The following is a 21,409-nucleotide window of genomic DNA, read 5'->3' on the forward strand; positions in this document are numbered from 1 at the left end:
TTAAACGACTCCAAGTGTGACTTACCGAAAAATGCCCATGTTTTTGCATGTGGAGGATGGCAGCGCAGGAGATTGTGCCAAAGAGAAGTCCGAAGCTCTCCGATGAAGAAATGAACATTCTCTTAGCTGAGGTGGAAGCAAGGCACCCGAGGGCATGGAAAGGTAAAACCACCAAGGAAGGTCCAGAGCACTGCTTGGAAGGAAGTAGCGACTATGGTCAATGCAAATAGCACTGTGGGCAGGACAGAGGATCAATGTCATAAGAAACTCCATGATTTAATGTGCGCTGCTAGGGTATGTATATACGTATACGCATATATAAGTTAATTTCTGAAACCTCAGATCCTAATAATTGAGTTGGAGATACAGAAAGATGTTGTTTTTATTTTGAGGTGTTGCAAAATGCAGTTGCCTTGGAGATGGCTCTGGTTTAGCTTCACATAAAGCGCTTAGTTTGGACTTGCAGAAAGGTAGATGTTGATCTTGTTTACGAATTTTACGAGGCGTCGTAAATGGCTGACTTTGTCATAAGTCAAGAAGACCCCTGGGGCGCAGGCTTTTAGCTCTCTCCAGAAGTCGTAAAATGTGCCACAAGACAGGGCAGCCAGATTTTTCAACATTTTAATTTCTTCCTTTAGACGAAGCTGGCCCATAATTTCCAGGAGCGCTGATTGATTGGAGGGGAGGAGCTGTCCATCAAGGGCCTGACGGAACAGGAGGAGCTTGCAAGGCAGCTACTTGGCCTCTCCAACCCCACGATAACCAGTGGTGTATCAGAGCGAAGGCGAGGTAGCTGAGTACTCACTATCAAGAGGAGAGTTAATCTGTGACAAAAAATAATTGTGATTTTCATTTCCTGTCACAGATGTGAGTTTGCCTCAGTGTCCGAGGTATCCGAAAGGGGCCGGTATGGGTCTAGTACCGCGACAAGGCAGCTGCAGCGGAGGAGGGAGAGGCCTATCAGGAGGCCGAGTACTGAGGGTGGTGCTGAAGACAACCCAGTGCTAATGCTAAATGGAATGGTGCTTGAGGAAGGGGAAGCCTGTGATGATATGGCTGCTGTGGTGGAAGGAGCCACTTCGAACCATCAGGAGGTGAGGAGCAGAAGGGCGGCTTTGAGAGACGGTGGGTCTGCGTCGCTCCTTGGGCACTTACATCAAGATAAGTTTCAAAGTGCTGAACGTTATGAGGCTAACTTGCTTCAGCAAGTTTTGATTTGTTAGCCAGCATCTGCAAAGACATCCTGAGGTTTATATTCAGCAGCAGAATGAGGATCTAAACCAGCATCTGCAAAGGTGCAACGGGCAGAATTTTACGCCCGGCAGGTGGGAGAACCCCCCAACCCGATCGGGTGTAAAATAGCACGAGAAGATATTGGGTGAGCGTCCCAATGTCATCCCACACGCGCACAATCTCCAGGTCGGCGGGCGCGTGTGGGTATCGGAGCCGTGCCCGCCATCAATTAAAAGGCCACTTAAGGCCATTAAAAGCCCAATTGAACCCGATTTTACGTTACTCGTGCGATTTCGTGCTCGTCGCACGGGCAAAACAGGCAGGCGGGCAGCCCACATTTTGCAAAACCTCATTCAAGGGTAGGATAGAAAAGGTCAGCAGCATTGTCAGTGTGAGTACTGAGGAGTTTAGGAGATAGTTTGCTGCTGGTTGCTTATTTGAACTTGACAGCTTCACCTCTGTTCTGAGCTTCAGCCTTAGCTTTTCCAGGTTTCATTCCAGGGCTCATTGGTGTCTTCAAGGCCCCCAGAGGATTTTGACCGTGTGGACCCTTCCAGGTATCAGACAGCCTCCCTTTACCCTGGTAATGGGGTTGTGCTCTCCCCTGGTGGCACCTCCTCTGAGGAGGAAGAGAGGGGCAGAAGGGAGAGGAGGCCAGGTGTCCCTATGTAGCTTCCAGGGGAGGGAGCTGTGAGAGGAGAGACGCAGGCACAAGGGGAAAGGGGTTGCAGAAGATGCCACTATTCTGCTTTCAGGGTTTACAGGAGGCGATACAGCTACCTCAATATGTCTGAGGTGCAATGCTGAAGGAGGCTCCGCCTCTCCACAGAGACTGAGACCTCCATTTGTCATATGGTTGGGCCAGAGATCAGCTCCGACTGTGTGGGTGGACACCCCATACCAGTGGCTCTGAAGGCCACAGTGGCTCTCAACTTCTATACCTCCAGCTCTTTCCAGGGCTCAGTGGGGGACCTTTGTGGAGTGTCCGAATCAGCTGGCCACAGTTGCGTCCAGCTGGTGACAGAAGCTCTGTTCAGGCGGGTAATGACATTTATTCATTTCCATACAGACGAGGCCAGCCAGGCTGAGCGAGCCAGAGGCTTTGCAGCGATTGCTGGGTTCCCCCACGTCCAGGGTGCCATCTGTACACATGTAGTCATCAAGGCGCTAGCAGGTTGGCCTTTGTCATCAGAAAGGGATCCCACTCTAGATAGTGTGTGACCACAGGATGCAGATTCTGCCAGTCTGTGCAAGGTACCCTGGCAGCTCCCTTGGAACTTATATCCTGAGACGCTCCCAGGTGCCAAGGCTGTTCACTGCTCCAGCTGACTGGATGGATGTCTGCTGGGTGACAAGGGCTATCCTTTGAAAAGGTGGCTCATGACACCTCTCCACCTCCCAAGAACAGAGTCAGAGCAGCGTTATAATAGGAGCCATGCCTCCATAAGGGCGGTGATAGAGAGGACCATAGGTCCTCTGAAGGTGAGATTCAGATGCCTGGTCCATTCATGGGGAGCACTACAATACCCCCCAGAGCGGCTGTCACTGATAGTGGTTGCATGCTGCTCTCTCCACAATCTGGCACTGGCAAGGGGTGGACCCACTGGAGGAAGAGGATCTTGAGGCAGCTGCACAGGCCACAGAGGATGAATCCAGTAGTGAGTCAGAAGAGTAGCCCAGTGAGGAGAGCACTGAGGGCGTGGAGGCTGACCTCTGTATCCTCCAGGGAGGCAGGGATGCCAGGGATGCCTTGATCCAATGTTCCTTTAGCTAGGTGGCCAAACAAGCACCACCACCTCATGCCAGGGCTGCTGCCTCCATCCCAGATGTCATAAATGACCCTTTCCTTTGAACCCAAAGTCCACTCAGTGCCTGTGCAATAAAGTTTAGAGCCACTCGTGTCCAGCATGAGATACTGGCGTAACCTGCACCAAAAAATAAAAAGGTAAAGCATACTCAGGCCCATTGCGACAAAAACAACATTTATGTCATTTTCACAACCCAAACAAATTAATATAACTTTCTCTGGTCTTCATTCCCAGAATCACAGCATCTTAACGGCACAGAAAGAGGCCATTCAGGCCATCCTGTCTCCAAATGAGCATTATGACCTAGTGCCATTTCCCTGCCTTTTCCCCGTACCCCTGCACCTTGTTTCTATTCAAATAACCATCTAATGCCCTCTTGAATGCCTCGATTGAACCTGCCTCCACCACAATTCCAGGCATTGCATTCCAGACCCGAACCACTCGCTGTGTGAAAAAGTTTTTTCTCACGTCGCACTTGCTTCTTTTGCAAATCACTTTAAATCTGTGCCCCCTCATTCTTGATCCTTTTACAAGTGGGAACAGCTTCTCCCTGTCTGCTCTGTCCAGCCCCCTCATGATTTTGAAAACTTTTATCAAGTCTCCTCTCAGCCTTCTCCTCTGCAAGGAAAACAGTCCCAACTTCTCCAATCTTTCCTCATAGCTGAAGTTTCTCATCCCTGGGACCATTCTCGTAAACCTCTGCTGCACTCTCTCCAATGCGTTCACATCCTTCCTATAATGTGGCGCCCAGAGCTGTACACAATGCTCCAGGTGAGGGCTAACAAGGATCTTATAAATTCAGCATAACCTCCCTGCTCTTTACTCTATGCCTCTATTAATAAAGCCCAGGATACTATATGCTTTATTAACTGCTCTCCACCTGTCCTGCCACCTTCAATGATCTATGCACATTTCTGCTCCTGCACCTCCTTCAAAATTTCACCCCTTATTTTATATTGTCTGTCCATGTTCTTCCTACCAAAATGCATCACCTCACACTTCTCCACATTGAACTTCATCTGCCACCTATCTGTCCACTCCACCAACTTGTCTATGTCCTCTTGAAGTTCCACACCATCCTCCTCAGTTCACAGCACTCCCAAGCTTCGTATCATCCACAAACTTTGAAATTGTTCCTTGCACACTAAGATCTAGATCATTAATAAATATCAGGAAAAGCAAGGATCCCAATACCGACCCCTGGGGAACTCCACTACAAACCTTCCTCCAGCCCGAAAAACCTCCCAGACCAGCAAACATAAACAAAGCATTACAGATCAGAAAATCGCCGTGACCTGTCTCTCTTGTGCTCTTAGTGCCTTAAACTTATGTTTGCGAGTGCTACATCTTGGTGCCCCCCCTCACCCCTCACTGGCAGTGGCATTGGGGGCAGCCTGCTGACTCTGGTGCCTTGGCTTTGATGTCCTTGGTGGTTGTCCTCTGGCCAGTGGAGTCTGTGCTGGCCCCACTTGGGGGGAAGCAGCCAGTGCCACAGCTGGCATCTCCCCAGTCATCGCAGCCTCATCAGATGCCACAGTCACTGGCAGAGGGGCAGAGGTGTTTCTGCCATCATCCAGAGTGCCCTGAGAGGAGCCCGCAGAGATGACAGGGTACCCATGTGCCAAAATGAGGTTGCTCTGGACCTCCCTGCTCACCATTAATGGACAGGTACCTAGCTGGGATATTGGGTGCCTCATCCATCTCCACACTGGCACTGATCACCTGAGGTCATTGCCTGTGTGAGGGCTGCAGGTCTGAGCACAACCCCAGGAACCCCTGATTCTGTCTCTGGAGCTGCCTCTCCATGAGAGTCGCCACTCTCTCAATGGAGGAGGCAGTGCGCTTGACCATGAGGGTCAATGCAGTTCTCATGCTCCACATGGAATCCTCCACAACAGAGAGCATGGCATGCATAGCATCATGGATCTCCACCAGATCCTCCCGCACATCGCGTTGGACATCCAGCATCTGCCGCCTAATGGACGACACCAGAGGCTCATCATCAGCCTTCGAATGAGCATCGTCCTGGTCTCCAACTGCCAGCACCCAGGGCACTCTCTGCCTCCGCCTGCTCCTCAAGCAAGTGTGAAGTGCCCTCACCGCTGTGCTCCGACATCCTAGCCGAAGATCTAACGCCCACCGAGGTCCTGGTATTTGCGCTGGTGCCTGATTCAGAGAGCGGGTGGAATTCAGCATAACAGGTGCAGTGAAGCCCGGCAGTCCTCTAGCATCAGGGGTCCTGAGAATGAGCGTGTGCTGGCCAATCTAAGGGAGAACAAGGACATGTCATTAGCTTAAGTCATCACTCTGTTACTGAGCATGTCAGGCACCCTGGTGAGACCATGGACATCTGCCCCCATCTTTCATATAATCAATGGGGACTCGTTCTGAGGCTCCCATCAATGAGGAGACTACACAAGAACGTTTGTACCATCTGAAACTCTCACTCTGTGCACTGCACTCTAACCTTTGTCTGACACCCCAGCCTCTCTGTGACCGGCTGACCGAGGTGTTTGGCGTCTCTCCAGCTCCAAGGCGTCCTGCTCAAACCTTGCAAGGATTAAGAGATTTGGGGGGCCTCTGCCTGTCCGCGATCTCTCTATGTTGTTATGGCTCGTCTTCTGCTGAAAGGGCAGAGGAGCATTGATTAGCCACCTCTCTACCTGCAGCGCCATTGCAGCCCAGCCAACCTCACCACAGGAACACCTCGCAGGGCACATCCGAGTCGTGGCCTTCGACCCGCAAGGCACTCAGTCCAAGCAGCCAGGGCTCACCCCCTTGGCCAGCTCTGGGATCATTGACAGTTGGCATTCAGACTCTAGCACCCCTGAGGCCCATGGGGGGATGGTCACACCTTACTACTTCTCCACGCTGATCCATGCCAACACGGTACTCACCCTTGCTGAGCGCAGCAGGTCGTTAAACCTTTTGTGGCACTGCACCCATGTGCGCCACACATCGTGGCTGCCACCCCCTTCCAAGCTGTTTTTTGTCAGCTGCGCTGGCCTCCTTCCATCTCTGGTGTCCCTCCTGGCAGCCACCTCCTCCAGGAGGACCACGAGGCACTCATCCGAAAACCAGGGGGCCAAGTGCCCACCCAACCTGCCCTCCTGCCTGGCGTCTCTGGCCATAGCTTCGATCTTCAGCACGCAGAAAATATGTTCTTCCCTGGCAACCTTCAAGGAGCTGCCTGTGCACTTTTTAAACTGCCCGCCAGCAGACCTGAGCTCTGAAGAAGGGTCATACAGGCTCAAAACGTTCACTCTGTTTCTCTCTCCACGGATGCTGTTCGTCCTGCTGAGTTTTTCCAGCATCTTCTGTTTTTGTTTCAACGAATGGAACCCCTTCCTGCTGATGAAGGACACGGGCTCGTCTATTACGCCTTCAGTGAAATATGCATTCGATTGACAGCCGCAATCACTTTCAGGAAGCCATCAAGCTCATAGAATGCGAGGGACCTCTCCTTCATCCTCACGGGGGACATGTCCAAACGAATGAACTCTGAACCCCCATGAAAAATTGACTCAGTTACCTGGTGAGTGCAGACCCTCACAGCACTCTGGGAAATACTACACACGTCACCAGCTCCATGTGGAAATAACCCACATGCAAAGAAATTCACCGCTGTGGTGAGTTTCATTGCCTCTGTTAAGGCAGTGCGGCATTTCGAGGTTGGCTTTTCAGGTCATCCTTTGATATTTCACAGGGGCATCCCATCGCTTCCCTGTTGGAGCGTAGTCTCCTGACACACAACTCCTCTGATATCGTTTCAAAGGACATCTTCTGCCCTTACACTCTCTGTGGCGGGTAACTGATCTTCATCAGCGGGTGGACATGTTGCATCACTCTCCTCTGATGGTCTCTGTGTCTGCGTCGAGCCCTCAACATAAGTCGCATGGTTGCAGTAAGCAAAGCACGAATTCTGAGGTGACCTGGGTGAGATTGTCTTCTGATCAAGGTTGGATTCGGCTCGAGGTTCCGGAATACCTGTTAAAGTGACAGTTCACATCAGCTCACAGGTGGCTTGCATATGTCATTTTGAACATTATACTCTCATAAAACATTCAAAATAGCCAAATTATGTAAATAGACTTGTAGCAGCAAATTATAAAATGCTGCAGAGCTCCTTTGGAAGGTTACTGGGCGGCTGGTGGGAATGTGGAGTCGGAGTTACAATCAGATCAGCCATGATCTTGTTGAATGGCAGAGCAGGCTTGAGGGGCCGAGTGGCCTACTCCTGCTCCTAATTATATGTTCATATGTTCCTTACCACATCTCAGAGACTCTTAAAATGTAAATGCACCATGCTGCAGTAAAATGCACTGTGATCACATAGTTCACAAAATAACTTTAGGTGAAGCTTATTGAAAGTTAAACTGACTCGGCAAACCCGCCCTTTAAAAATTTGCACCCGCAGATCAGATTTTCAGTCAGGGACCGGGTCTGTAAAACAAGTCCGGGCGGGCAACCCTGGAAGTGGGCAGAGTTCAGAGGCAGTGCAGGTTGGGAGCCTCGGGTGCATTTATAAAGCGCCTCTTGGAGTTTCAGTCCTGGCGAATGAAGCATGTTGGGAGCATTGAAGGCGACTTTGTGGAGTGGTTGTGTGTGTCAAAGCTGTAAATGTTGTCCAACTGTTAGATTGTCCTAGAACGGATGGTCCACCATGGGCTTTCCCTATGAGAGAACTGTCATTGATGCTTCCTAATCAAAATGCGCTGAATTAAACCACTGAATGTATTCCCAAGACATAGCTATGGAGATGGCATTGTCTTGCCACCACAACTTGATGCAGATAAAATGCAGTGACTTCGTAAGCTGGCTTGACTCAGTGGATGAGTGAACAACATTGCCATGAACATTATCCCATTAACTTGCCCTATTGTCATTCATCTCTCTGGATGCACCCACACTGTAGATCCTTGACCAGGCACCCAAAACTTGCACATCGTGGTGGCAGAACAGACTGAGTAGGACAGGAGGGCTGTCAGTTGTCCTCGAATATAGCATGTCACCTTGGAGTGGCACCGACATCATACACGATATGTGCAGAGACCCTTATCTCACCACATCGTTCAGAGTATTCATAGGCTAGATGATGAAAATGGTTGGTGCATGTAAGCACCAAAACGTGAATTGTAGCAATGTATTCTGAGTTGCTCATGACCCTTCTAGCCTTACATTTTCATTAATTAACTTATTAGTTCATAAAACGTCTCACGGATCAGGCACATCTAAAAGGATGGGGCCAGCTGCCCCTCATTTTTCCATCTGGGACTGCTTCAGTATCTGAGGAGTTGTGGAGGAAGTTCAAAGGCAAAGAGACATAATCTACCCAGCTGGCCATCGCAAACCACACACCATAAGAGAAAAGGCATGGGTTCAGACTGCAGCAGTCCATCGGCGAAGGAAGAGGTCGTGGATTCAGTGCCACCGAAGGTTCAGTGACCTTTTGCATTCTGGCAAGGTGAGTAGCTTGGCTTATAGACACAGAGGTCAAAGGGAAGGGTCACATCTGCATGCTGCAGACAAAGTGTGAGATCTGGCACATGCAATCCTCAGAGGAGAAGCAGAGGAAAGTGTAAGCAGCTCATTTAGCTGCACGCAAAACAGATGTGAATCGGCAGTATGATGCACTGCCACACTGAACAGCATTATCTCTGCATGCGCCACATATGAGGATGACATAATCCATGCTACGGCTGCTGAACAAAAGGCCAGAGAGATGGTCCAAACCCAGGTGGGAAAGCCTGCCTGAAGCCCATGTGCCCCATGGAGCAGTTGACCCTGGAGATCGCCAGGGTGCTGGCTGTTGGTGATGGTGAATCTCCAGTAACAGGTGATAGAGGTGTTGAGATTGCCTTGGCACACGGTGGTAATGGTGGAGGTCATGCCATCACTCCACTGAGCACAATGGGGCATTGGCTTGAGAGGGAATGCATTGATGGGGTTGCATCATAAGGGCAGCGCGAGCATGGTTAGGGCAGTGGTATGCATCAGAGTACGCTTCCACAATGAGAAGGGCCTTACCCAAATATCTCATTTTGTGTTTCACACTGGTCCCAACTCTGCTGGCTCTTCCCCCGGGTCCATTTCATCCCAAAGTCTTGAAGAGGAGGAAGAGATATCCAAAGAGGCAGTGTCACATCGTACTAGACCCCACCCTGCCAACTCAGAAACAGGCACATCAGAGGGACGTAGCGCGTGTTTAGAGCCAGTGGCACAGCGTTAAAGTCACCACACTAGAGTGCAGGAGAAAGCATCAGAGTCAGAGACACCTCTGCATAATTCCCCTCGGAGGAGGAAGGATGGTTATGATGATGCTCCATTTCAGCCGTAGGGCGTCGCTGCAGGAGTTCTTCAGGAAGCCCAATCATCTGCAGTTGCTTCATCAATGACCTTCCCCCCATCATAAGGTCAGAAGTGGGGATGTTCACTGATGATTGCACAATGTTCAGCACCATTCACGACTCCTCAGATATTGAAGCAGCCCATGTCCAAATGCAGCAAGACCTGGACAATATCTGGGCTGACAAGTAGCAAGTCACATTCGCGCCGCATAAGTGTCAGGTACTGACCATCTCCAACAAGAGAGAATCCAACCATCTCCACTTGACATTCAATGGCATTACCATCGCTGAATCCCACTCTGTCAATATCCTGGGGGTTACCATTGACCAGAAACTGAACTGGACCAGCCATATAAATTCCCAACAGCATGATGTCAGGGGTACCATGTAACATAAAATACAGAAGCAGGTAACAGAATCCTAAACAGGAAATATTAATAGATTTGGGCTTGAGTGTATGTCAATATTTATTATTTAATTACTCAGTTTTTAGATGAACTGCCATTTAATTCTCTGCTTCAGAAACCAGGGACTGAGGGTGAAAGGTTCACTACAGTCTAAAAAAAATTTGCCCTGCCTTTTTCTGGGCGTGGTTTATGTTGCTGCTGGAATCAGGAAATGAAACTGAAAGTATTTCACTTCATACTGATCACCATTTTACATAAAGCACAGATCAGTCCTTCGAGATGGAAGCCGATCTTTCCTGTGCTGTTTGCCAGGATCTGTATAAAGATCCTGTCTTAATCGACTGTGATCACAGCTTCTGTCGATCCTGTATAACCCTTTACTGGGAGACAGCTGTCACTACCTCCTGTCCTGTCTGTAGAAAAAAGACTTCCTCCGGGGCCTTGAGACCCAACTACACCCTCTCCAGCATCGTGGAGACGTTTATAAAAAGTGATCAGGGTGATAAAATTCAGCAGGAGTGCAGCCTTCACAACGAGAAGCTGAAAGTTTTCTGTAAAACTGATAATCAGCCCATCTGTCTGATTTGTCAGATTTCAAAGAGTCATCAAAACCACAAGATGCTGCCAGTGGAAGAAGCTATTGAAGAGGTTAAGGTGAGGAGGTACCGTGTAAAATAAAATACAGAAACAGATAACTGAATCTTGAACAGGAAATATTAATAGATTTGGGTTTGAGTGTATCTCAATATTTATTATTTAATTACTCAGTCTTTAGATGAACTGCCATTTAATTCTCTGCTTCAGAAACCAGGGACTGAGGGTGAAAGGTTTATTATAGTCTAAAAGGGGGTGCACTTTAGATCGAAAACAATATCTATCCAGCACCTTTAATGTAATAAAACATCCTAATGTCCTTCACAGGAGTGTTATAAAGTAAAATTAGACACTGAGCCACATCAGGCAATATTTGGCTTGGCCAAAGAGGTAGGTTTCAAGGAAAGTTTTCGAGGAAGAGAGGTAGAGAATTAGAGAGGTTTAGGGAGGAGATTCCAGAACTCGGGGGCCTCTGCAGTTAAAGGTGCAGCCATCAACAGCGGAATAATTAAACTCAGGGAAGCTTAAGAGGCCAGAATTAGGTGAGATCAGATATTTCAGAAGATTGTGGGCTGAAGGAGATTACAGAAGTAGGGAGGAGCAAGGACATGGAATGATTTTGTAATAAGGATGTGTAAGATTTAAGGTTTGGGAGGCTCAGATTACCCAAGATAGGCGGTTGAGAACTCAGAAGTATTTTTAAGGTAGTTTATCAAATTTATTAGAAGTAACAGTTTAGATACGGTGCATGACCTAAATAGGCAGAAAATGCATATGACCCATAACAAGTGAGAACGGTTTAATGGTCCTGAATCAGACAAACAGCTGGGAGAAGCAGGGGGATGCTGATCCCCATGGCTGATAGTGGCAGTCTCCTCAGAATGGTTTACTGACCCTGGATCGGACAAACAGATGGATGAAGCTGATCTCCTTGGTTAGAAGTGGCAGTTTCTTCTGTTTTGTTCAGTCTTCTTTAGCTAGTCAAAACGTTAGGCCAAAGCCAGCATAGGTCACTTTGAAAAGCTCTTCTCTGTCCAAAGTCTTCTTGAAACAACCAAGGTACCAGGCCGGAGTCAGCATTGGTCCAGCTTGAGAGGCTCTCTCCTGTCCGAAGTGTTGTTTTTCTCTCTTGAGAATCCGTTTATATACTTTATTTCTTGGAGGCTTTTATGCCTCTTATTTATTCATTTATCCATCGACAAGGGACAGGTATTCAAGGTAATCAGTCCTACTTCCGTTGAAACCCATGAAGTTATCTTGTTGCTCATTTCTTTTTAGGATGTCCTATATAAGCTTCAGACAGTTGGTTTACATATGGGTCACAAAGTCGTCTCCCTAAACATACCCACCCGCTATCAGGATTAATAATGTCTTGTTTGAGTGATGTAATAGAGGCATGTCCTTGGCAGGGATAACAACCACTGCTGTCTTGTGTTTGTCAGCTCAGGAAATTGCCACAGAAGCTTTCAGTTAAAAAGAGAGAGAGGGAGCTATTCCTATAATATTAAATAAATTACTTAGGATTTTATAAAGTTATTATAATGTGATTTCTTATATATAAGAACTTTAAAATCAAGGTGTTTTTTGCGGGAGCCAATGTAGGTCAGCAAGTACCGGGGTGATGGGTGAATGGGGCATGGTGTAAGTAAGAAGATGGGCAGCAGAGTTTTGGATGGCCTCAAGCTTATGGAGGGTAGAATGTGGGAGAGCAGCCAGGAGTGCGTTGGAATATTCTGGAGGGAACAAAGGCACAAATGAGCTTTTCAGTAGTAGATACGCTGAGACAGGGGTGAAGTTGGGCAATGTTATGGAGGTGGAATTAGGCCCTGTTAGAGACGGTGTGGGTATGTGGTTGGAAACTGATCTTAGGGTCAAATATGACACCAAGAGAACGAACAGCCTAATTCAATCTCAGACTATTGCCAGGGAGATGGATGGAGTTAGTAGCTCGGAAATGAAGTTTGGAGCGGGTTCTGAAAGCAATGGCTTCAGTCTTCCCAATATTTAATTGGAGGAAATTTCTGTTCATCCAGTACTGAATGTTGGATAAGCAATTTGACAATTTAATGACAGTGGAGGAATCAAGAGAGTGGTGGTGAGCTAGTGCTGGGTGTCGTTCATGTACAGGTGTATGTAATAGTTGATTTGCCCTTTGAATATCAAACACATTCTCTTGGACAGTTTGTTATCGGATCAGCACTGATCAAGTTTAAAAGTAAATCTGAAAACATCATAGACAGCGCACAGGGAGTCCAAACAATCTTTAAGTTCCCCTTCAATCCATTCCATGGGACAGGAAATGTGGAGGTCATCCTCAGTTGGAAGTGATGATCTGTGGAATGTGTCTCCTATTTATATTCCAGATGTGAAGCATGTAATGTCAGCATGAACTTGTTAAACATCCATCAAAGCCTCTCAAACAGCATTGGGGAGAATTTTCTCCCCGTCGGGGGGGGGATGAACGGGAGTGGGGGCGGTGGGCGCGCAGCCAGTTGCCGCCCGCGATTGGCTGCATGCCACCATTTTATGTGGGCGGGCCAATTAAGGCCCGCCCAGCGTGACGTGCACCCGGAAGCGCTGAGCGTTCCCTGTGCAGGTGGGGGGCTGAGTCAGGACCTGCGCACTTTCCCCCATGCGCGCAAAAGGGCGCAGAAATCTCCCTGAGGCACGGAGCTGAGTTTAACTTCATTATCAAAAAGTCAGTAAGAGAGTTAAAAAAATTATTCGGACATGTTCCCTCATGTGTCACATGAGCTGAGACATGTCTATGAATTTTATTAAATATTTTTATTAAAGTTTAAAAACCTTCACGAAACCTCATCCCGCCCATGGATGAGGTTTCACGATAAATGCGAAGGCTGCCAGGACTCTGTTCATTTCTTAAATTGATATTTAAATGGCCTTAAAAGGCCTTTGACAGTTCGGTGGGAGCGGGGCTGAGTTCGGTGCGCGTTGGCCGATCCAAAGATTGGAATGACTCACGGTGACGTTGGGACGCACGCCCGACATCACCGCGTGTCATTTTACGTGTCGGCGAGCGGGTCCCGCCCTCGCATGGCGACTGGAAGATTCAGGGTTTCAGCAATTGGATAAAATAACTGGGACCAGGAAACAGAAGCAGATCAATCCCCCTGGGAATTTTCTGTAAGAACGGCCCAGAGGGAGATTTACTGGGAAATCGCTGGAGAAGTTGAAGGGGAAGAGTGGAGGGAACTCCTTCTTCTTGGCAGTCCCTCGGGATAGAGGAAGACTTGCTTCCACTCTGCTTCAATGGGCTCTGAGATGGCTGCTAGGTCCAATGGACGATATCTACAGACTCCACCACATGTGCAGCAGGTGGTGCTTGAAGGGTTCGGTAGATGGGTTATTTGGAGGTTTGTGCCCACCCCCTGGTGCCTCAACTTCACCTCTGCAGGTTCCCAATGAAGCCTCGCGAAGTGATCGACGTCTTCCTGAATAAACTTCTCCATTTTATTTATTCATTCATGGGATGTGGGCTTTGCTGGTTGATCCAGCATTTATTGCCCATCCCCAGTTTCCCTTCAGATGGTGGTGGGGAACTGCCTTCTTGAACCGCTGCAGTCCATGTGGTGTAGGTACACCCCACAGTGCTGTTAGGGAGGGAGTTCCAGGATTTTGACCCAGCGACAGTGAAGGAACGGGGATATATTTCCAAGTCAGGATGGTGGGTGATTTGGAGGGGAACTTCCAGGTGGTGGTGTTCCCATCTATCTGCTACTCTCGTCCTTCTAGGTGGTAACGGTCGTGGGTTTGGAAGGTGCTGTCTAAGGAGTCTTTGTGAATTCCTGCAGTGCACCTTGTAGATGGTACACACTGCTGCTACTGTGCATCGGTGATGGAGGGAGTGAATGTTTGTGGATGTGGTGCCAATCAAACGGGGCTGCTTTGGTCTGGATGGTGTCAAGCTTCTTGAGTGTTGTGGAAGCTGCACTCATCCAGGCAAGTGAAGAGTATTCCATCACACTCCTGAATTGTGCCTTGTAGATGGTGGACAGGCTTTGGGGAGTCAGGAGGTGAGTTACCCATCACAGGATTCCTAGGCTCTGACCTGCTCTTGTAGCCACAGTATTTATATGGCTGGTCCAGTTTGGTCGGTCACAAGCCAGGGTCTCTCATGAGTTCTGTGGGGATATTTGACCTCTTCAGGCATACGTTGAGGACATCCCGAAAGTGCTTTCCTCTCCTCCTGGGAGTGTCCTGCTCTGACCGAGTTTCAAATAGGGCAGTAACTTTGGGAGTTTGGTGTCAGGCATATGAATGACATTTGGAAATAGACTCATAGACGTTTACAGCACAGAAGGAGGCCATTCGGCCCATCATATCTGTGCCGGTCAACAAAGATCCGACTACACTAATCCCATTTTCCAGCACTTGGCCCATAGCCCTGGAGCTACGGCAACACAAGTGAATATCTAAATACTTCTTAAATGTTACAAGAGTTTCTGACTCAACCACCCTTTCAGGCAGTGAGTTCCAGACTCCCACTGCCCTCAGGGTGAAAAAAGTTCTCCTCAACTCCCATCTTAGCCTTCTACCTCTTACCTTAAATCTATGCCCCCTGGTTATTGACCCCTCCACTAATGGAGAAAGTGCCTTCCTATCCACCCTATCTATGCCTCTCATAATCTTATACATCTCTATCAGGTCCCCTCTCAACCTTCGCTGCTCCAAGGAGAACATCCCCAGCCTATCCAATTTTTCCACATGGCTCAGACCCTCCAGCTTTTATCCTGGTGAATCTCCTCTGCACCCTCTCCAGTGCAATCACATCCTTCCTATAATGTGACCAGAACTGCACGCAGTACTCCAGTTGTGGCCTAACCAGTGTTTTCTACAGTTCCAGCATAACCTCCCTGCTCTTGTATTCTACATTTTGGCTAATAAAGGCAAGTATCTCATATGCCTTCCTAACCACCTTATCTACCTGCCCTGCTACCTGCAGGGATCTGTGATGTGCACACCGAGGTCCCTCTGATCTTCAGTATTTTCCAGGGTCCTACCATTCATAGTGTAATCCTTTGCCTTGTTAGCCCTCCCCAAGTGCATTACCTCACCCTTTTCCGGGTTGAATTCCATTTGCCACTGCTCTGCTCACCTGACCAGTCCATTGATATCCTCCTGCAGTTTATGTCTATCCTCCTCACTATTTACCACCCGACCAATTTTCCTGTCATTCGTGAACTTCTTGATCATACCCCTTACATTTAAGTCCAAATCATTTATGTCCACCACAAACAGCAAGGGCCCCAACACCGAGCCCTGTGGAACCCCACTGGAAACAGACTTCCAATCACAGAAACATCCATCTACCATCACCCTCTGCTTCCTGCTTCTCAGCCAATTTTGGATCCAATGTGCCACTTGGCTTGGTTCCCTTGGGCTCTTGCTTTCTTGGCCAGTCTGCCACGAGGGACCTTATCAAAAGCCCATGTCGACCACATCAAATGCATTACCCTCATCAACACTCCTAGTTACCTCCTCAAAAAATTCGATCAAATTTGTCAAACACGACCTTCCCTTACCAAATCCACGCTGCCTATCCATGATTAATCCATGTCTCTCCAAGTGCAGATATCTTCTGTCCCTCAGAATTCTTTTCAGTAACTTCCCCATCACCGAGGTTAGACTGACTGGCCTGTAATTTCTGGTCTATCTCTTCCTCCCTTCTTTAATAGTGGTACAATGTTAGCAGTCCTCCAGTACTCTAGCACCTCACCTGTGGCCAGAGAGGATTTGAAAATGACTGCCAGGGTCCCTGATAGCTCTTCCCTTGCCTCCCTTAACAGCTTGGGATACATCTCACCCGGGCCTGCGGATTTATCCACTTTTAAGGCCGCTAAGCCAGCCAGTACCTCCTCTCTGTGTTAATTTCCTCTAACATTTCACCACCCTCCACCCTAATGTCTATACCTGTGTCGTCCTTTTCCAGCGTGAAGACTGACACAAAGTATTCATTGAGGACACGTCTCCCGGGTCCACACACACATTACCTCTATTGTCCCTAATTGGCCCCACTCTTTCCCTAGTTATTCTCTTGCTTTTATGTATTTAAAAAACCCCTTTGGGTTTACCTTTATTCGACCCACCAATGCTTTCTCATACACTCTCTTAGCTTTCCTAATTTCCCTTTTAAGATCCCCTTGCACTTTCTATACTCCTCTAGGGACTCTGCTGTATTGAGCAGAGTGAAGAATGAAAGAAATAAATGAAGATATAAAAGAAACCCCTGTGAGTCAGGGACAAAGAACACCACAAGCAACTGTGGAATCATAGAAAATTACAGCACAGAAGGAGACCATTCGGCCCATAGTGTCTGTGCCAGCTGAAAATGAGCTATCAAGCCTGATCCCACTTTCCAGCTCTTTGTTTGTAGCCTTGTGATATTTTTTAAATGTGATAAGGATTTCTGCCTCTATCACGTTTTCAGGCAGTGAGTTCCAGACCCCCATCACTCTCAGTGTGTAAAGATTTCTCAACTCCTCTCTAATTCTTATACCAATTACTTTAATTCCATTAGCGACCTCTCTGCTAAGGGAAATACGTCATTCCTATCCACCCAATCTAGGCCCCTCATAATTTCATACAGCTCAGTTAGATCTCCTCTCAGCCTCTTCTGGTCCAAAGAAAATGAACCTTAGCTTAGCTATCTTTCCTTAGAGCTAAAATTCCCCATGGTAACACACTTGAGAATCTCCTCTGTACCTTCCCTCATGCGATCACATCCTTCCTGTAATGCGGTGGCCAGAACTGTACTCAGCATTCTAGCTGTGGTCTAATTAATGTTTTATACAGATCTAGCATAAGCTCCCTGTTCTTACATTCTATATGTCGGCATTAAAGGAAAGTGTCCTGTTTGTCTCTTTAACCACCTTATCTACCTATCCTGCTGCCTCCAGGGGTCTGTAGACATGTACTTCAAGGTCCCTCTATTCCTCTACACTTCTCCCTATCTGACCAATTATTGTGTATTGCGGCGACTTCTTTGTCCTCCCCAAATACATTACCTCACACGTCTCCAGATTGAATTTCATTTGTCACGTTTCTGACTCCGGAATGTTACACTTGACAATATGTGTCAAGTGCTTTTTTAGTTTTAATGCCATATTTTTGAAGTCAGTCTAGGACTTTGTTCAACTTTACAATGTGCTCTCTCTCTGTCCCACTGCTAATTAGAATATCCTCCAAGAGGCAGCACACTCCTTTCATCCGATATAATACCTGATCAATGATTCTCCGGAACACTGTGGGAGCAATAGACACCCCCAAATGGTTACCTTTTGTACTGGTGCAACCCTTTGTGTGTATGAATGGTGGGAAATTCTTTGCTGTTGTCAGTTAACCCTAATTGTAAGTATGTATTTGACAGAACTATCTTACTGAACACCTTCCCATTGGCTAAATTAGAAAACAAAGCCTCACTGGTAGGCAGTGGGTAAGTATTATTCTCGACCACCTTATTTACAGTTTGTTTTTGATCTCCACAAATCCACTCGGACCCGCCTGCTTTTTGAATGACCATCATGAATACGACCCATTCACTGCTCTTCACCTTCAAAATCATCCCTGTTCTTTCTAGTCTATCCAGCTCTTACTGCTTCTAACTGTGCATAAAGCATTGGCTTAACCTCACCAAATATCAGCTGTACATTGTCCTTTATCTTGGCTTCAACCTTGTGATGTTTAATTTTATCCCTTGGTTCTCCTTGCTGAAAGGCCACATCATGCTCTCTTAGCACTTTCTCAGTGTCAGCCATGTTTGTACTGATCCCTCCTGTAAATACCACAGTCCAGTTCAATTCTATCTTGTTAAACCAGTTCCTTTCCATCAGGGAGACTTTGTTGCCTCCAACTTCTACCAATGGCAAATAATATGATGTATAACATTGATGTATTATCCTAACACTAAATTAACCTCACACTGGAATAATATTATTGGAACAACTAGACAGTTTCACACCAGTTTTGTACACGGGGCTGTGACTTGAAGATTTTTTGGAGAAGGGAAGATTGAGAGGAGATTTGACAGAGGTGTTTAAAATCATGGAGGGGGCGTGGTCTGGACAGAGTTGATAGGGCGATTAACATTTTTTTACAGAACAGTCGCAACTCCTGTGGGCAAGAAATCACTCATAAGATGTCAAGAAATTGATTGAACATTTTGGAAATCTTAGGGAAAGAGCTTCCAAAGCAGGTTGCTAGCTGAAAAGCACAGGACAGCCCCGGTATCTCTGCCAAGGAACGTCAAAGACATTCCTGATAAGGTTGAAATTCCTGACCCACACATAAGCCAGTCTTGTGAGAAAAGGTTAAAAACAGGGTCTCGAGGGAGAAAAAAAATTCACTTCAGGCAGGAAAGAGTTTTTTGAAGTGATTCATGCTTCCATCTTCTTTGGATGGAGCGAGACTGGGAGAGAGAGCTTCCTAGCACCTTGGTTAGCTTGAGGAGCACAAAACAAAAGAGAGGAAAACTTCAAACTGAACAGACAAGAGGCTGCTGCCCCCCAGCTGCTGAAATTGGCTTCATCCATCCATTCACCCTCCGGGACCTGTAAACTATCCTGACCTGTCACGGGGTCGTATGCTTTTCCTGTCTTTTTAGCTTGTGCATCACACTTAAACTGTTGTTTCTTAATAAACTACTTAACCAATTATTCCAAAATCACTTATGAGCTCAGCTTCATTTTTGGGTAATCTGTGGCTCCCGAACTTCAATCTATGATCAATCAATGGGGCATTACTCATTGATGTCACGTTGTCTACATCATGGATATTTATTAGTAAGAAAGAAATACAGAACAGAAATGGGTTGAACAGAAGAGTAAGTACAGTAGCAGTAGAATTACTTTCTGACAGGGATTTTGAGTCAATTTAAATCAATGAAATTTGAAGCCTCTATGTTATCCTCATACCTCAGTCAGCGCATTGGTGATTTCAGTGGAAATAGAAACTCAAGCGTTTACTATATGACTGATCCCAGAAACCAGTCTTACACTAGACAGCAAGCTGAAAATTTACCTCAGAAACTTCTGAATGTGATGAAAAAGAGGCCCCATAAAAATTACCTTCAGAATTTTAATTTTAACTGATATTTAATTTTGGAATATTTATTTCTGAAAAATGTACAAATTAATTGATGTTTTTGTTCAGGAGGGACTGCGAAACTTACTGAAGCCAGTCCAGAACAAGAAGAAGGAATGGAACACTGTAAAAAGTGATTATGAGAGAACATTGACCCACATTCAGGTACTTCTGATGCTATTTTGTCCTATGTTCTGTATACACATGCAGAATGGTACCTTGCAGATTCTGGTCTCTCTATTCTGAGAATTATAAAGAGGCAGTAAGAAGGTGCAAAAAAAAATAAGGATGATTCCAGAAAAGTGAAAGTCGCTGTAGAGGAACATAGGCTGCTCTCATTAGAAAGAAAGAGAGAGGACTAGTGATGAGTTTAACCTCAGGCGAGGGGCGAGGTTGAGAAGCCTTCATGGATGACCTCAGCCGGTATGGGAATTGAGCCCGTGCTGTTGGTGTCATTCTGCATCACAAACTAGCCATCCAAGCTAACCGACCCCCAATTCGGAACAGAGAGCTTAAATCTATCAGGAAAAGTTGAACAGGCTGAATCTCTTTTCTCTAGAAAAGAGAAGGTTCAGGGAGTTATTTAAAAGTATATCTCAATAAATTATCTGGATTGGAAATTAACTAGATTGGGAATGTTTTTCTCTATAATATTCTATAAAAATACTCATTTGATTATTCAATCTCTCTGATATTTTCCAAAGGACCAAAGTGTAAAGACAGAGGAGCAGGTTACAGCCGAGTTTGAAAAACTTCACCAGTTTCTCCGTGAGGAAGAGAGGATTGTGTTGGAAGATCTGAACCTGGAGAAAAAGGAAAAGAGTCAGGAGATGAAGGAGAGGATTAAGAAGATAACAGAGGAAATCTCATCGCTTTCAGTCACTGTTCAGGATATTGAACAAGAGCTGAGTGAACAGGACAACATCAAGTTTTTAATGGTGCCTGTTTATTTATTTCTTTCTCCTTCACCTCTTTTCTTTGAGACAGTCTTGAAGATTGAACAGGTTGTGTCATCAATATCTAGAATATAAAATTCACTGACCAAAATAATACCAATCACCTGTGACATTTGGTTTTTCTCTGTCTCACACCCAAGGTCACTAACGGCTGTCTTTAACTTTGAAATTACTACATCTGGAGCTTGTTTATTGTAGTGAAGTATTACAAGGGAACAGTTTAATAAGATGAAACAATGAAGAAAATCAGCTTCATACAGAGTGAGAAACACTCAGAATGGTCAGACCATTCTCCCCTGGGTGTACATTTCCAGTTCAGCTGTTGGTCTGAGACTGGGAACTACAGTGCAGGATCCAGCCAGGCAGTACTTTTTTTTTGCAAAAATATACTTTATTCATAAAATATCTAAAAGAGCATTACAAACATTTCAAAATGGCCATCACAGAAAGTGCAACAATACTCAAATTATCTACATAGATCCTGTTGCACTCTGAGGTGCTTCATTTTAAAAAAATATATACTTTATTCATAAAATATCTGGAAGAATATTCCAAAACATTTCAAAATCACCATCACAGAAAGTACAATCAGATTCAACTTTTACACATGTATCACTAGGTGCATTAATACAGTCAATGAATATTATAATCATTTCAATATGGTCATTACAGACAATCAGACAATGGTATTGGATTTATCAACATACACCCTGTTGCACTCTGAGGTGCTTCAATACAATTATAATACAATTAGTATTCACTGCATACATTCATTTTGAGCTGTGCAGCCCGAGGGGCTCTGACCAGTTCCCAGTCCCTCGGTGCACTTTGGCAGAAAGGTCTTAGACAGCGACCTTTCCCCATTGTGCCTTTGCGGCGGCTGCCCCAAACTTTAGTGTGTCCCTCAGCACGTAGTCCTGGACCTTGGAATGTGCCAGTCTGCAACACTTGGTCAGGGACAACTC

At 46.5% G+C, this 21,409-nt stretch overlaps 1 protein-coding gene across 1 annotated transcript in view; it reads left to right on the top strand.

Annotated features, from left to right (window-relative positions):
• LOC144695497 (uncharacterized) overlaps positions 1-21,409 on the top strand; it is an 80,178-nt gene that overhangs the window by 45,227 nt on the left and 13,542 nt on the right. Inside the window, exons 7-9 of the mRNA XM_078566374.1 lie at positions 10,056-10,449; positions 19,558-19,653; positions 20,193-20,426. Coding sequence (XP_078422500.1) covers positions 10,056-10,449; positions 19,558-19,653; positions 20,193-20,426 — 724 coding nt within the window. The remainder of the gene's footprint in view (positions 1-10,055; positions 10,450-19,557; positions 19,654-20,192; positions 20,427-21,409) is intronic.

The sequence above is a fragment of the Cetorhinus maximus genome, chromosome 21 (assembly GCF_964194155.1).
Source record: "Cetorhinus maximus chromosome 21, sCetMax3.hap1.1, whole genome shotgun sequence".
Classification (NCBI taxonomy): Eukaryota; Metazoa; Chordata; class Chondrichthyes; order Lamniformes; family Cetorhinidae; genus Cetorhinus; species Cetorhinus maximus.